Source organism: Podarcis raffonei, chromosome 2, assembly GCF_027172205.1.
Source record: "Podarcis raffonei isolate rPodRaf1 chromosome 2, rPodRaf1.pri, whole genome shotgun sequence".
Lineage (NCBI taxonomy): Eukaryota > Metazoa > Chordata > Lepidosauria > Squamata > Lacertidae > Podarcis > Podarcis raffonei.
The window spans coordinates 74,646,323-74,662,005 of NC_070603.1; the positions used below are offsets into that span (position 1 = coordinate 74,646,323).

The window sequence follows — 15,683 nt, forward strand, 5'->3', positions numbered from 1 at the left end:
TTTACTGATGCAAATAAATCTATGAGTGTGTGCGTGCATGCGCACACACACAAACACACACACAGGCACTAAGGTAAAAGATAAAGGACCCCTGGATGGTTAAGTCCAGCCAAAGGTGACTATGGGATGCTGCGCTCATCTCGCTTCAGGCTGAGGGAGCCACTGTTTGTCCACAGAGAGCTTTCCGGGTCATGTGGCCATCATGACTAAACCACTACTGGTGCAACAGGACACTGTGATGGAAGCCCGAGCGCACGGAAACACCATTTACCTTCCCGCCACAGTGGTACCTATTTATCTACTTGCACTGGTACGGTTTTGAACTGCTAGGTTAGCAGAAGATGGGACAGAACAACGGGAGCTTACCCTGCTGTGCAGATTCAAACCACCGACCTTATGACTGGCAAGCCCAAGAGGCTCAGTGGTTTAGAACACAGTGCCACCCATACTGAACCTTTGCAATCTATACTACATTGGCCTATAAGAAAAGAGAAGGTACGTTGCAGAAAGGGACATTCAGAGCACCTAGGTTTACTCACTGAAGCACATCTTTCAGGGGGCAAAAGACAATACCCAAGAGGGTCAGATGCCAGTCTGACTTGGACAAAAAAAGAGGGAGTGTAAGTGCGGAAAGGAAGCTATATCTCTATGATGCCACCCAACTCACTTGAATTCTCATCTTATGGAAATACTTGATAACTGAAGTACTGTAGTTGGGTGGAAGAGAACTGCTACAAATGCAAAAGGGGAGGAAAAAAACCCCTCCCTGGCCCCTCCCTGGCCCTATTTGTTCACAACAGAATAGAAACTGAAGCATGGGATGAAGAATGCTGTTTCTATCATCTAACAATTGCCAGCATAGCCTTGGCAGAGGAATGTGACACTCGTGTGGGATGAGAGAGAAAAGCTGCACAGTAATGTGATCTGCTGCTGCTGGCTACTCAAAGAGAGGGGTTGGGTGCAACTAACCACACAACAGGTTGTGTGTGCACTTCACCACAACTGCTTCAGAGATGGTGGGGTGGGGAGAATGAGCCTGCCATTGTACACCCCATGACTACATTTAAGGCTTAGTGCCAAGCATCTATCTGTCAGGAGCAGAAATGTGCCAGCCCCGAACCTACTGCAAGGTAGGACTGTGGATTGCGAAAGCATTGCCTTGTGTTGATGATGGAGCCAAGTCAGCGTTACACAGAAACACCCCGTGCTTGTGGACAGGGCATAGATGGATGAGTAAGTAACAGGAGTTTCTTGGAAGCTGAGAAGGGAAGGGAGAAAGTGTGGGCCTAGGGCCATGGCTAGGAGAGGCAGATTTATTAACATTCTCTCTAGCAGTCCGCTAATGGCGAGGTCAATGTGACTACTTCTGGGGCAACTCTATGGCTGTGAAATGTGGGGAGATGGTTTGCCAGTCCCTTGATTGGCACCTAGATGGTTGTCATTCACGGGACTTCAAAATTCCTGAGCATAGGTCTGTTCCTAAAGAAAGGAAGTGTTAGCTGCTATGAGAAAATGAAAGGGAATGGCGCTCTTTTTTTTGCACAATATATACTTGTTGGGTGGCTTTTATTTCTAGTTCTATTGATTTTACGATCATGTAAACATCCTGATGTTTCTCACCTCAGCTTCAAAGCAATGCAGCTACCAGTGTCAGTGAAAAACAATAAGAGGCTACTCTGCCACAGAGATTTCCCCTTTCTAAAGCTACTGCAAAGTTGACTTTTCCCTTCTCAATTTCTAGCTGCCTTGAAAATTAGGTCTACCAAAGGTATGTAACTGCCTCTCCAAACTTATTTCTTTACTTATGCATACTCCATGTTTCCTTATGAAATAAGCTCAAAAGCAGCTTACCTGCCCCCAAAAGCTACTAAAATACATAAAGCCCTGAGGAAAAAATCCACATGACTAAATACATTTTGTATAATAAAACAGATTCAGCATAAAAACGAGATGGGATTTTAACCCATGCTAAAAGCTCAGCAAAATTAAAAGGTCTTAACAGCTCACCTGAAGCTTAAACAGAGAGGCTGTACAGTACTGGTGCAACAGTGATCTCAAATGGAAAGCGGGGGTAGCAAAAACTACATGGGGGGGGGGAGATGAGAAAGAGGACAGGGCTCCAGCTCCTTTAATAGTGGAGTAGAAGAAGGTATTTCAGTTGTAGTTTGTTGGAAAGGGGTGCCACCAGGAAGTGGGGGGGGTCTTTCCCCAGAGGGATCTTTGTCCACAGCCCACTCAAACTGACACCATGCTTGCCTGCTCCTCCTCTACTCTGATATTTGGCCTTCAGCCAGTCAATGACTTCTGCAGCCTCAGCACAGGAAGCTGCCTTATAATGAATCAGCCCATTTCATCCATTTAGCTCAGTACCGTCCATACTGCCTGGTAGTGGCTATCCAGGGTCTCAGACTCGGACATTCCCAACCCTATCTGAAGATGCCATGGATTGAGCCTGGGGCCTTCCCCATACACAGATGCTCTACCATTGAGTTATGGCCTCAGGCCCCTTTGTTCAAACTGGATTGCAGTTGTAGCTAGCTAGGCTCCAGGCCTGACACTAAGGTGGTCACACCTAGATGAATGGCTACCAAGGCTGTGTGAACTGTGATTTGCAGGAAGGACTCGTGTTTTGAAGTAGAATAGCAAGAATTAATTGAGCTTCTGTTCTGCTCATATTCATTTTCAAAGTTCTGTGGACAATCCAGACTGGACGAGATTTTCTTCAGACATTTTAGTCTTGTTGAATGCCAGCATGAATAGTTAGAGAAAATGGATTTTTTTTTCTAGAAATAAGACACCCAGCTAGTATCTCTTGGCCTGAAAATGCATTGAAGGTCACGTCACCTTGGCAGATTATATTCTTGGCCAATATAGCTGTTGCTGATCCTTGAGATTTGGATATCGCCCCATAAGAGATACTTATTTCACACCGATGGTATTCCACATATGGCTCCACTCCACATTCCATTTACTTTGATGTGTTTTCGTGCCACAAAATTTCAGTAGCGAGGAACCCAACTTCACTGACATGCCAGAGCAGAGCACTCTCCCTTCCTTTGAGGTGCAGTCAATCCCAGTGCTTTAGATCCTAAAGAAGTTGCTGACTGTGTGGGAATCAGACTCCCGGACTTGCCAGCCCCCTGCCAGCAAATCCTCTGCCTAATAGGATAAAGTTTGGTTTTTGACAGCCATCACAGCCTTCAGCCAGTCAGGGTGCCATGTGACGATTAGAGTCCACCTCCCTACTTCTTACTGCTGGCTCCATCTGTCTGGTCTCCATCTGTGGAAAATGAGCACAAGGGAACAAGGCCAGGTGGCTCTGGAATAGCCGTGCGGCTGAATTTAACCTGTCTCCCATCTGTTCACCTTGGTCATTAGTTTGGTAATCCCCTGGGCATTTAAAGGAATCCATTTGTGCTGTTACTCCAGGGGCTGGCAAGCATTTTCTCTTAAGCTGTAGAAAGCTAGAGCATCTAATTCCATCTCATGTGGATAATGGGAAGAGGCAGTGCACTGATGATACAGGAAAGGTGGCAATCAAAGGGACCATATCTCAGTGGTAGAGCACATGTTGTGCGTTGGCCAGCCAGAACGGACCATGTGAATCTAGATTGATAATGGCTTCCTCTGTGTTCTGCACCAGTTCTGCTAGGAAGACATTCCAGCACCTCCCATGATTTGCCTGATTATATTTCCTATGAATCTCTCCTTCCCTTACATTGTTAATTATGCCTGTGCATGAGCATGCCTTAGCCAGACCAATTAGTATGTCTATCATTTCAAATCCCTATTACCCAAGGCTACACCTAATTTTGAAGACTGCTAAGGTTGGAGGACCCAAGACCAATATTGTTTATGCTATAGCCACACATTATGAAATCTGAGTAAGTGCACATTTACTAAAACTAGAAATCTTTCAATAGCCCTAAAGGAAATTAAAAAAACAATAACATTATTAGTCTTTTCCTTACAACTAGATTCATCATAACAACTCCCAAGACAGTGCTATTTTCCAGTGTTAGGTTCAAAACCCAGCTTTTGTGTTCTAAATGGCAGACTGAGCTTTCTGGATTATAATCACAATGTGCTCCCCATGTCTATAAGCCAACCTGGAAGACTAGTTCAACTAATAGCAAACATTCTCCCCAACATTCCCACATTCTCCAAAAAACCTACTCCGAACTACGGTGTCAAATGTAATTGTGGAGATAGGATGATTCACAAATGTGTGGTTGAGCTACATTAGAAAAGAATACATCAACAAAATAAGCAGATGTATAAATCAATGTTTTAATTGATTAAAAAATGTATTTTTTGACAAAATGTATCATTTGCACAGCTGATTTAATTAATTTTCTTTATCCAACTTTTATTATTGGAAGTCTGCACTCTTTGCTAACTTGACAGTCCGTTTGATTCCAAGCAAGATAAAATTGTTCAGGTATAGAGTAGCAGTGGTGGGTGATGCTTCCTCCCTCAGAGCACCCCAACTCTTCCAAGGTGCATAGCAGAGATAAGGAACATGTGGCTCTTCAGAGGTAGTTGGACTCCAACTTCCATCACCCCCTGCAAGCATGGCAAGTAGAGAAGGATGGTGGGAGTTGTAGTCCCAACATAAGGAAAGCCACAAGTTCCCCAACAATAGTGTTCAGTGCCATTGCATTTCTTCCTTTTACTATTGCAACCTTAGACAAACAATACTCTGACATATCCCATATGTTAAACTTCTAAGAAGACTCCCAGAACTATCTAGTAATTTAATCACCAATGAGAGTGATAACCGTAGAGCATAAGGATGTTTCAAAATAGGTAACCACATGTTCTTGCTGGGCTCAGGCAGAAGAGGTGATAGTATTTAACATATGCACATTGTTGATGAGCTGCAGTCCTATGCAGATTTCCCTGGGGGTAACTTAATGGGACTTCTGAGCAGACATGGGTACCAGATTGCACTGTTAGAAAGGGGAAGCCCTGGAGATGCTAAAGGTTTTGTCATACAAAATTATCCTCCCTAAAATCACTGAGTCAGCCTTAGCCCTGCCCTCTAATAATTGCTCACTAAAAAGCAGCTGGCTGCCACCATGCACGTCAAGAATACATAGTCTTGCCAACCCAGGAAGAAACAGATTCTGACAAAGAGATGGTGTGTACACCACAGCAGTGACAGAGCAAAAGGTTCTGAAATAAAGACAGATGTCCCCTGGCAAAGATGTCAAGGGCAAAGATAGCTAAAAGTTCCACAGAGCAAGGTGGGCAGTCTCTAAAAAGACTGTTTGGTTGGGGAAACGTACATTGCCCCACCTTCATGACATCTGTTTCAGCTAACTCAGCATGCTGGCTTGTTGCCTTTTGTGTTCATTTAACTAAAAAGAGGGGGAAATTTCACAATCATGGGTGAGTGATGAGGAAGAGGTGGATTTCACGCCAGATCGTGAAATGGCAAATTTACACTGAGGTGCCAACGTGCCTGTGTAACAGATCCATATTTATATATTAGGGTGACCCAATGAATCCCATGGCCAAGGGAGGGGAAATGGGGGAGTGGGTGTCATTCTGAATATGCAATTCATGGAACGCGATTCTATGATTCTATTAAGCAGTGAGCATGTTTTGGATGCAGCATGATCCATCTGCTAAGTATTTTAGTTCTATAATTATTGGGTAGTCCCCAAAGGACTTGGCTCCTGTTCGATTGCCGACTGAATTGCATAAAGAGAACCCAGTACCCAGGAAGCAAACACCAGACATTTGTGGAAGCCACTGATCATTGTGGGTGGGTTGGGAGCAGGCCGGGCCAGTTTGCTCTTCACTCTATGCTCTTCAGGAAGTCTAGGAGCCCATGGTGCCACTCATCTGGCTTGTCAAGGTAACAGGCATGGCCTGCCCCTTTCATCAGCATCACCTTGTGATTAGGTAAGTTCTTCAGGTTGTTCAGGCTCACTTCCCCCAGCTGGGCGTCCTGGTCCCCATATACGATGAGCGCTGGTGTCTAAGTATGGGAGAAAAGAAGTCAAGTGTGGTCAAGTCAACAAACAAGGAACTTCCCCCTTCTTGGGTGCTTTCAACAAATATCTCAAGTGAAACACAGGTTCAAGGTTGGAAATAACTCTATGCACATATATAAACTGTATTGTGCACAAGCTCAGGAACTCTGCATGTAGGGTCACTTTTGTGCATGTGTTGGTGGCAGAGCTCACCACCCCAATCCTCTCCCCCCACCTCGCTCCACTTAGATGTCCAATTTACCTATACTAAATGTGCAAATGTGCACATTGTGTCTGCGTGCTTCACAGTAATTGGCTTGATCCGTGCCAAACAAAAGTTCAGGAAGGTAATATGTGCTTGCTGTCTCTTTGATCTCTGTGTTATTCAGTGTTTAAACCTTTATTAATGGTAGTACCGCCAGTAGAATTATCCTTTCCTGGTTGCAGTATCTTCTCCTAGCAAGGAAAACAAACCTCTCCCACATTTTAAATAGCTCAGAATCTCTGGGGTAGAGATGTTCAGGATTCACAGAAGTACAGAGAATTCCCACTGCTGTCAAAGCTATTGTCTTACAGGGTTACCAGGGCTAAAAAAGGGTCACATTTGCAAGGGGAGATTTTTGCATTTGCCAGCCACATTTGCCTGGGCAAAGGCACACCCCAGAGATTAATAGGAAGAGGAGCTTAAAATATTAAAAAGTGAGGTATTTCGATAACAGTCAGATTAAGTGCTATGTGTTTGCAAGAGACATTACAAAGCTACACTTAGAGGTTAAGGAACGCTCAGAGATTTGCAGCAGTTACAATCTAATCCCTCTTGCTTCTAATGATGCATTTTCTCTTCTGAGTGTAGAAGCAGACTTACTTTCCTTGCTAAAAGATCACACTTACTCCATCAACCCACTAATGGGGAGGCTATCACAGCAGTTCTTTTTCTCATAATGGTGAATGATCCCTGCATCACACTATCCTTGGAGCAGTTCTTATGAGATGATAAGCAGTCATTGCAGATAGAAAAAATGAACAAGCTTCCCTGTTTGTGTTTGTAGGCCTGATTATAGGCCTGCTTTGAATCTCTGAAAGCGGTTTTGTGCCTGAGAATGAAGCAGTAGGCACTGCCCTCTAGTGATTAGCTCAGGAACCCTTTCCCTGTTGTATGCAATCGCTGGTACAGACGTACCTTGGAAGTCAAACGGAATCCGCTCCGGAAGTCCATTCGACTTTCAAAATGTTCGACTTCCAAGGCGCAGCTTCTGATTGGCTGCAGGAAGCTCCTGCAGCCAATCAGAAGCCGTGGAAGCCGCATCGGACGTTCTGCTTCCATAATAACGTTCGAAAACCGGAACAATCACTTCCGGTTTTCGATCGTTCGGGAGCCAAAACATTCAGCAACTAAGCTGTTTGAATTCCAAGGTACGACTGTACTGCTGTTCTCTGTATTCCCCTCAATTATTTTTCAATGCCTTTTAATTTCCAGGTGTCAGAAGTCTGCACTGCAAGGCACTGGCTGAGGCCCATACCACTGCATAGTCATTTGCCCTCTCCAGGAGTATCAGCAGTGGCAAGACTAAGAAAGAGGAGCTGCAGTGTGGTGTAGTGGTTAAGAGCGGTGGACTTGTAATCTGGTGAACCGGGTTCGCGTCTCCGCTCCTCCACATGCAGCTGCTGGGTGACCTTGGGCTAGTCACACTTCTTTGAAGTCTCTCAGCCTCACCTCAGAGTGTTTGTTGTGGGGGAGGAAGGGAAAGGAGAATGTTAGCCGCTTTGAGACTCCTTCGGGTAGTAATAAAGTGGGATATCAAATCCAAACTCCTCTTCTTCTTCTTCTGGTCAGCAGTGCCACTTGGGCATGGACAGAGAGGGCTCTGAATAAGCAGTAGTGACAGTAGCCAGGAGATGGGCCCACCCAGTTAATTTTGGTGCACCCCCCCCACACATCTGCAGCTGACACTGTTAAGTGTCGTTGGCTGAAACAAGACCTGCCCCGGTTTTAACCTCAGAATCCCCTCCCCTCTGCATGCCTAGCCGCCAGGCGGACATACTTTGACACCGGCATATTGTGTGGCTGAGAACTTCTCTGTGCAGATGGGTGCCACTGGGATATAGGCTTTAAGCATCTCACTGTGCTGGAAGAGGAACGGAAGCGAATACATCCCGCTGAGAGACGGGCTGATCACCACCGCCTGGTCTAGCTTCAGGGCCTCGAAGACGGACTTCAAGAAATTGGCTGGTGCTGGCTCTCCGACAGGAGCTGGGGCAGTAGCCTCTTTGGAACGACCTAATCCTGGACCGCAAGAAACAAGACACTGCACGTCACACATGTTCTGTGGGAAGGATGAATCCTGATTAAATTGGGTGGAGGAACGAGTACAGGGTGGCATTTCAGTGCTAACAAAGCAATGTGGATGTTGGGGGGGGGAACATACCCTTGCATGCACAAGCAGCACCAATCCAGCAATGAACATGTAACTGGAAACTCCCATTATGCTCTGTTTCACATTAGGCCTGGAATTACACCAGCTTACAAACTGTGATTTGAGGTGGACTGCCAAACTAGGGTCTCAAAGCATGCTTTGAGGCTGATTTTGAAACCAAAGTTGTAACTAACTGTGATTTGCTACTGCTGCCATTTATTTATTTTTCATCACTAGTGCGCATGGTGCTTTATAGAGTCCAAGAGATCAGGTGTCTGACCCAAAGAGCTTTCAATTTAAAATCTGAAATTGGGGAAACAGAGGGAGAGAAAGCAGGGGGTGAACAGGGAAGCCAATAGCTGGTTGTTTCAGTTATACGTGTTTAGACTTAGCCACAGGCTCAGTTATAGTGGGGCATGGGAATTAGGACAGGGATGGGGTTGCTGGACTTTGGAGGTAAATACATGCTCATCCTGGATCCAGCTGTTATGTCTGAGTTCAGGTAATGTTGATAAATCACAGTTATGGCCATTGCTGAGGACTGAAGAGGATGCTGCTGCAGTATGGAGATGAAGCTCACCATTGAAAAACAAAAGCAGGTGAGCAGCCCTAAACCTTGGTTTGCCTGTTATACCCAACTAAGCCCAAGCATAGTTGAGGATATTTATCTTTGGTTATGACATCCATGGCTTGGCAAGATATCTGAACTGAGCCAAATGTGTATGATCAGAACAAAGGCACACACACCTGCATGACAATTTTTGCACATGTTCTTCCATACATGAGGGAGACTTACCACATTGTTAAAAGGCAAAACAAGAACGAGGGCCTGGATGTCAGCATCAGTTTTTTGACCTTGAGGAAGGGCCAGGTTCTTACATTTCAAATTATAACTGCACTGGAGTCGCCCACAGGTGTGGAAGTGATCCCTTCACCTGTCGAGATCCAGACATACCTGGCAGGTCAACAGCCACAGCGCGGTATCCGGCTTCTCCCAACTTAGACAGAGTCTGCAGGTTTAGCCACGTCTCTGAAGAGAAACGGATGCCATGAAGCAGCAAGACAGAGAACCGGGGGCTCTGCTGAGCAGGCTGGACCTGCCGGTAGAACAGCGTTTGCCCGCCCACCGTGATGGTGCTCTCGGTCAGTTGCGTGGTGGTAGCAGCCATCACTGCCAAAGAGGGTATTCTGGGAAGCCTGAAAATGAGAGCACCAAACAAAAAGAAGAAAATGGAACAAATAAATCATGGTTTTTTTTAAGAGGGAGGAGATGACACTACTTTATTTTCTGACTGACAAAGCTGGCACAAAATGGTGTGTGCAGAAGTGCTTACATTTAAAGTGTTTAAAGCCCTAAATGACTCAGGCCACAAATATTTGAAAGGCTGCCTCCTTCTTTGCAAGTCCCTTGGGTGCTAAAATCGGTGGAGGGAGCCCTCTTGGTTGTTCTACTGCCCTTAAAAGCTCAGGGTGGCGGCAGCCAAGGAGAGGGCATTCTTTGTGGCGGCCCCTAAGTCGTGGAACTCCCTCTCACAGAGGTGAATCTTGCATCTTCATTATACAGCTTTAGGTGAAAGCTTATCTTGGCTTTCGACACCTGAGGCAAGGGATCATTCATTAGTATTGTAAGAACTGCAGGAGGAAATGCTGGCTTTGCATCCTCTCGCTGCTAAGCCTTTTCTGGTTAAAAACCACCTTCCTGATGCTTCTTTCCTCAAACTGGCCACAGGTTTGCAAATGGGGGGCAATAAAATGTTGAGCCACATGTGCAGATAGGTGACAGCTGTATGTGTACTGTGACACCATTGAAAAGCATTGTGTGTAGATGGAGTGGCAGAACTTTCAGATCTGTGATGGCCCAATTCACACATACAAATCGTCATCTGAGTTTGCCTTAACCTGAGCAAGGTTTGCAGAAGCCTGCTCACAAGACCTCATTTGTACAGTTCTTCTCCCTTCAAATCTGGGCCTATTCTAGTGTGCTCTGCAATCCAGTTAACAATCTCCTAGCTCAAGATCTGACAGTTGTGTGAATTCAGAGGAATGCCAACAGCACCCTTTTATGAGCTAATGCTGCCATTTCATCTCCTTACAAACTCAGAAAGCAAACAATGCTTTCACCATCTCACCTAGTCCAGCCCACTTCCTCTGGGGGTTCAAAGTATCCTGAGCTTGTGTGTGGAGCCAAGGGGGTAGAAAGGTGGTGTGTGTGTTTGTGTGTATGGATATAATCAAGCACACAGGAATAATGTGTAGGGAAATCAAGTGATGTGCATCATGCAATCCTGTTTGAACCACCAGCACTTATCTTACTGCAGTGCAAATACTGCGACAATTGGGGTATAATCTGCAGTCATATATAACTGTAAAATAATGCAAGAGGTCGGGACACCAAAGTGATTTGAGGCACTGGCAGGACTAAACTATGAAGCCCATTTTCACCATCAGTATTTATCCAGGGGACATTTTAAATAGTGAGAAAGAGCACAAACACCTTTGAGTATCTGTAGATCATGTTCCTCACCTGGGATTAGGGAAGTGGGCGTAGCTGCCAAGCAGCCTTAGTTTCACACACTGATTTAGCGTTTTGTCCAGATGTTATTTCCTGCCAACCTAGCAGTTCAAAAGCACATCAAAGTGCGAGTAGATAAATAGGTACCGCTCCGGCGGGAAGGTAAATGGCATTTCCGTGCGCTGCTCTGGTTCGCCAGAAGCGGCTTAGTCATGCTGTATGCCGGCTCCCTCGGCCAGTAAAACGAGATGAGCGCCACAACCCCAGAGTTGTACGTGACTGGACCTAATGGTCAGGGGTCCCTTTAGCTTTACCAGATGTGTGATTATTTACACAAAGGACATTCACATGGTACCTTCAAAGAGTGTACACTCTCATCGCCCACATAGACAGATAGTTGAGCTGTATAACTCAAGGAGCGCACACTTGGTTCCACAGAGAGGTAACTTTTGAACAAGCCTATAGGGTGGGGGAGAATTTAAGCGGCCAGGATTCATTTTATGCAATCACATTCTGTATGACTTGCAAGCCGCTTGGGAACCCAGCAAGAAGCAAGATGCTCTGCTCCTTAAACTCGCCCTGCCTGGGTCTTTCCTGCACTTTCTTATGAGTGCATGGCGGGGCGGGGAGAGACAACTTCTGAACTTTGTCCAGTTTCCTGGCAGCTGCGATGGAATGGCCAAGTTACCAGCTCAGAACGGAGGAAGAGCTCTTTGAGACGGCGAGGGGACAGGCAGGCAGAAAAGCGAACCCACCACCTTACCCTCAAGTTGCTCCCTTTCCGAAACAAAGACACTGGAAGCTTCAGGAATGCGCCACTGTCCGTCGTGTCCGATCGCCGAAAGAGTTGATGCTCCCCTCGACTTCCGGATCCAAAGGTACCGTCGGAAACCCGACGAAAGAGCAACGGGGGCGGAGGCTGGAGGGGAGGGACAAAATGTGGAAATCTACAGCATTTCTAAGCAAAGGTTTGCGCGAACACTAGCGACACCTAACGGACATCAGCAAACTCATCTTGACAAGTAATGGCGCAACAAGTGATCTTAGACGAGCAGCCTAAACACCGGGAGCAGCCGCAACACCTGGGCGTCCATGCGCACGTGGGCTGCACTGCACAGATCCGATTTTGTCCCCCGGCTTGCGCTTTTGCGCACTTTCATCCACATACGCGCGCTTTCCGTTTAAATTTGTCTCAGTGTTTCCCACCCACTTTTGTGGGCTGTGCTTGATGGGCTATATTGGCCGTGTGTGATGTCCCCTTCTCTCAGTACAGTACTGGATACCTGAGGGCCATTAAGGGCATGTATGCAGGTGTTTTCCTGCATGGGGACACTTCTTCTTCCTTATAAATTTATTTGGAACAGTGCAACAACAAACTCCCACCAAAGCCAAAATTTCAAGCATGCTCCAAGTAGGCAAAACGGCCAATTAAAAAAAATAAGAGTGCAAGAGTAGTTTCAAAATTTAAAACAAATGCATGTGTATGTCATGCATGGCCACTACATAGAGAGTGAGTGAGCCATTGCCAGTGCAAGGAACAGCCAAGCAGGCACAGAAGCCGGCGGCTCAGATCTTACCTTTTTCTTCCTTTCTCCTTTTACCTGCAAGGGCTTTGTTTTTGCTTGCAATGCAGCTATTTTGAACAAACGCTGTTCTACATGAGACAGTTGTTGCTGCTGTTTTTAAAATACTGGGAGTGTGCCTTTGGCAGCAACCTGTAGAAGTAGGTGCACTGCATCTTTTTCCTTGGGCTGGTGGAAACAAGATGGCTAGGCTGTGTTCAGGACTGAGGAGACAAGAAGATAATTTGAAGTACTTTGGGATTTGTTTTTAAAAAGCACAAGCCCAGACAAACTTGTTGGTTTAAAACATGACTGTGCACGGAGTATATGCCAGTGGTAGGAAAAGCTGACACTGAGTGGTGCCAGAGACAAATGCTCTGGATTACCTAACCCATAATAAAGACATCCATTCATTTTTACAGCCCTTTCCGGTTGTTCTGTAACTACCTAAGGGAGGGGGAACACTTTAATTAAAAAGCCAGGTACAATAAAAGGGAAATTAACAGGGAGGAAGAAACTCTCATGGGAAGTGTAAGTTCAGGAAGTGTAAATTGCCACATAAAATGAAGTCGCCCACCTGTGGTTTGAAACAATTAAAGATTTGAAGTGCTAAACTGAAATCAATCCCCCCTCCTTATTTTTTTTTTGAAAAAACAATCAACAGGTACAATATGTTGTGGAGGTGACGGGGGATGATTAAAAAAATCAACCCTCCTGGCAAACTGGGAATATCCCCTCATTCACCCAAGTTTAGGATATTCCACCATTCTTCAGCAGAGTTTCTTTTTCTGTGATAAAAATGAGCGGCTCACATAAATGTAAACTAAGTTTTAATAATAAAGAAAACTAACAAAATAACATGATGAGAGAAACCTCTACCATTCAATTTAGGCCCCCGTGTTTTTCTTACACAATATGCTTCAGCATCTATTATGTACTGAGTTTAATAGGATCCAAACTGCAGCAGTCTGATTGGTCCTAGAACAATAGGATCCAAAAGGCAGCAGTCTGATTGGTCCTAGAACAATGCAGCAGTATGATTGGTTGGCAGGAACTACCCAATCATGCTCCAGATAGAAGTGAATCCACAACCTGATTGGCTTACAGTAGAATTCCGGAATTAGCCAATCATGTGCAGCCCATTGTGTAAATAATGTATATAAAGCAGATACTTTGAGGGGACTTTCATTCCTCCTCACCACTATGAGCTGAATAAAGAGCATGAAATCACTTTGTGACTCTGAGTATATTTCAGCATCATTTCCAAGCTTTTCTCTGAAACCACAGAGACTAGGAACTTGGTTGTTCTCACATGGGTTTCCAATACAAACCAGTTTGTATTGTATAATAATATCACACACTGTGCATGTATGCATGTGATTTGCTGCAAAAGGGTTGAAATGTGAGAAATACAATACTGTGAGAAAACAATACACTTTTTCATGCGAGTGTAATTTGTAACTGGATCCATGGAAAGCTTGGCAGATTTCGGAAGACACATCAGAATGTTTGAAAGGGAAGGCAGAAATGGTGGCTCTGCAATATTTAAGTTGAAATACGGGAACAGCATGGGCAGAGGAAGGACTGAAAAGGTTGGTGGCTGCTTGTAAATTAGAATGCTATTGTATCATACGTATGAGTGAATTCATGAAAAATTACCATACACATCATACATCACTTTTGGTGAACGTTTACATAATTATAGAGTTTTGTAAAACTGCATTCAACATGTTACATGAACTTTAAATGCTAAAGGTTTTCTCATTATGCTTCTATCTCCTCAAAGTGATGGAAGTATTATATAATTGAGATTTTTCTCCCTTTCTAGTTTGTTTTCCCCCTGACAAGTTTTTTTGTACCTTTCACAGCTAGACCACAGGTGGAAATTCAACAAATGCCAACCTGCACTGCTTCTGTTGTCAATGAACCTGGCATTCCAATCACAAATTGGAGTCTGATAGTCACTGCAAAGGAAGAGAATCATTCCAGTGAAGGAGAAATGTATTTTTGTGCTTTGATTGAATGAGTCGTGTACACTTTTAATGCCTATAAATGTGTTCATTCATGTATTGTATAAGAAAAGCTGGTTTGTTTGTTTTTGATAACCAGGCCAGGGGATCAGACTTCAGAGATAGCATTGTAAGTTTGGGAGGGGTTAGAAAGGAGAGAGCCTAAATGAGTGCAAATGTTTCTTATTTTCAGCAGGCCATGTTGTGAAACACATCCTTTATTAGCGAAACTACAGGTAGATGACTTGAGACCAGAGTGAGGGTTTGGAGATGATTCATCCCTATTGACACCCACCCCTTGCCAGGGAGACCAGGCAACTTGACTGTGGATGGAGAACCACAAACTGCAGTTTGAGTAAACGGAAAAGAGACATCCAGAATTAAGCTTTGGGATTTGCACACCAACAGCATTTGGGAGGGAGGGTCTGGTTCTCTTTCTCCTTCCTGAGATATGATCTGGAAGCAGCAAATCTTAGAGTAGGTTTTCTGGAGCTTATCTTAATGGCTAGATAATGTATGATGTTTTGGGGGGGTGGGTGGGAGCAGATTAGTTTACACAAAGGCTAAAGAGCATTGTATATTTAAAGCATATTAGTAAAGGTAAAGGGACCCCTGACGATTAGGTCCAGTCGTGACTGACTCTGGGGTTGCGGCGCTCATCTCGCTTTATTGGCAGAGTACAACTTCCGGGTCATGTGACCAGCATGACTAAGCCGCTTCTGGCGAACCAGAGCAGCGCACGGAAACGCAGTTTACCTTCCCGCCGGAGCGGTACCTATTTATCTACTTGCACTTTGACATGCTTTCGAACTGCTAGGTTGGCATATTACTTCCTACCAAAGAATCCTGGGAACACTTAAGATTATACAACCTTCTGAAATCAGTGTATAATCTTACCCTATAATTATACAATAACAATTTAACAATTCATGGGGAAGTGATTTTGAGTGCTCCAGTGTCTTCTTTCTGGGTGACTTAAGCTGTTTTTTCTTGACGTCCCATTGCAAGTTAACAGAGCTTGCACACCATTTTCCAGAAACTGAAGCATCTTATAATTCCAGGGTTCTTAAATGCTGAGCTTTGGAGCACACAGAACTGCCCCTCCTTGGTGTTCTTCCTGCACACCTTCTTCAGAATGACCTTAGGAGCCAATCCTCAGTGGCCAATTCACCTCCTTTCACTCTGATTAGCGTCTCAATTGC

The 15,683-nt window shown here is 44.9% G+C and overlaps 1 protein-coding gene across 3 annotated transcripts; it reads right to left on the reverse strand.

The window, feature by feature from the left end:
* Nucleotides 1–4,270: 4,270 nt before the first annotated feature.
* Nucleotides 4,271–12,731, reverse strand: LOC128408184 (putative protein-lysine deacylase ABHD14B). 3 transcript variants are annotated; one of them, XM_053377501.1, is made up of 5 exons: nucleotides 12,488–12,731; nucleotides 11,674–11,829; nucleotides 9,354–9,595; nucleotides 8,027–8,268; nucleotides 4,271–5,989 (listed from the first exon to the last, which is right to left on the reverse strand). In XM_053377501.1, exons 3-5 carry the CDS (start codon nucleotides 9,565–9,567, stop codon nucleotides 5,807–5,809), a joined length of 639 nt encoding a protein of 212 aa, XP_053233476.1. In that variant the 5' UTR covers nucleotides 9,568–9,595; nucleotides 11,674–11,829; nucleotides 12,488–12,731; the 3' UTR covers nucleotides 4,271–5,806. The 3 variants fall into 3 exon arrangements, with proteins under 3 accessions (XP_053233476.1, XP_053233477.1, XP_053233478.1); XM_053377502.1 differs by lacking the exon at nucleotides 12,488–12,731 and having other exon boundaries at nucleotides 11,674–11,882; XM_053377503.1 differs by lacking the exons at nucleotides 11,674–11,829; nucleotides 12,488–12,731 and adding an exon at nucleotides 10,923–11,003.
* Nucleotides 12,732–15,683: the final 2,952 nt, after the last annotated feature.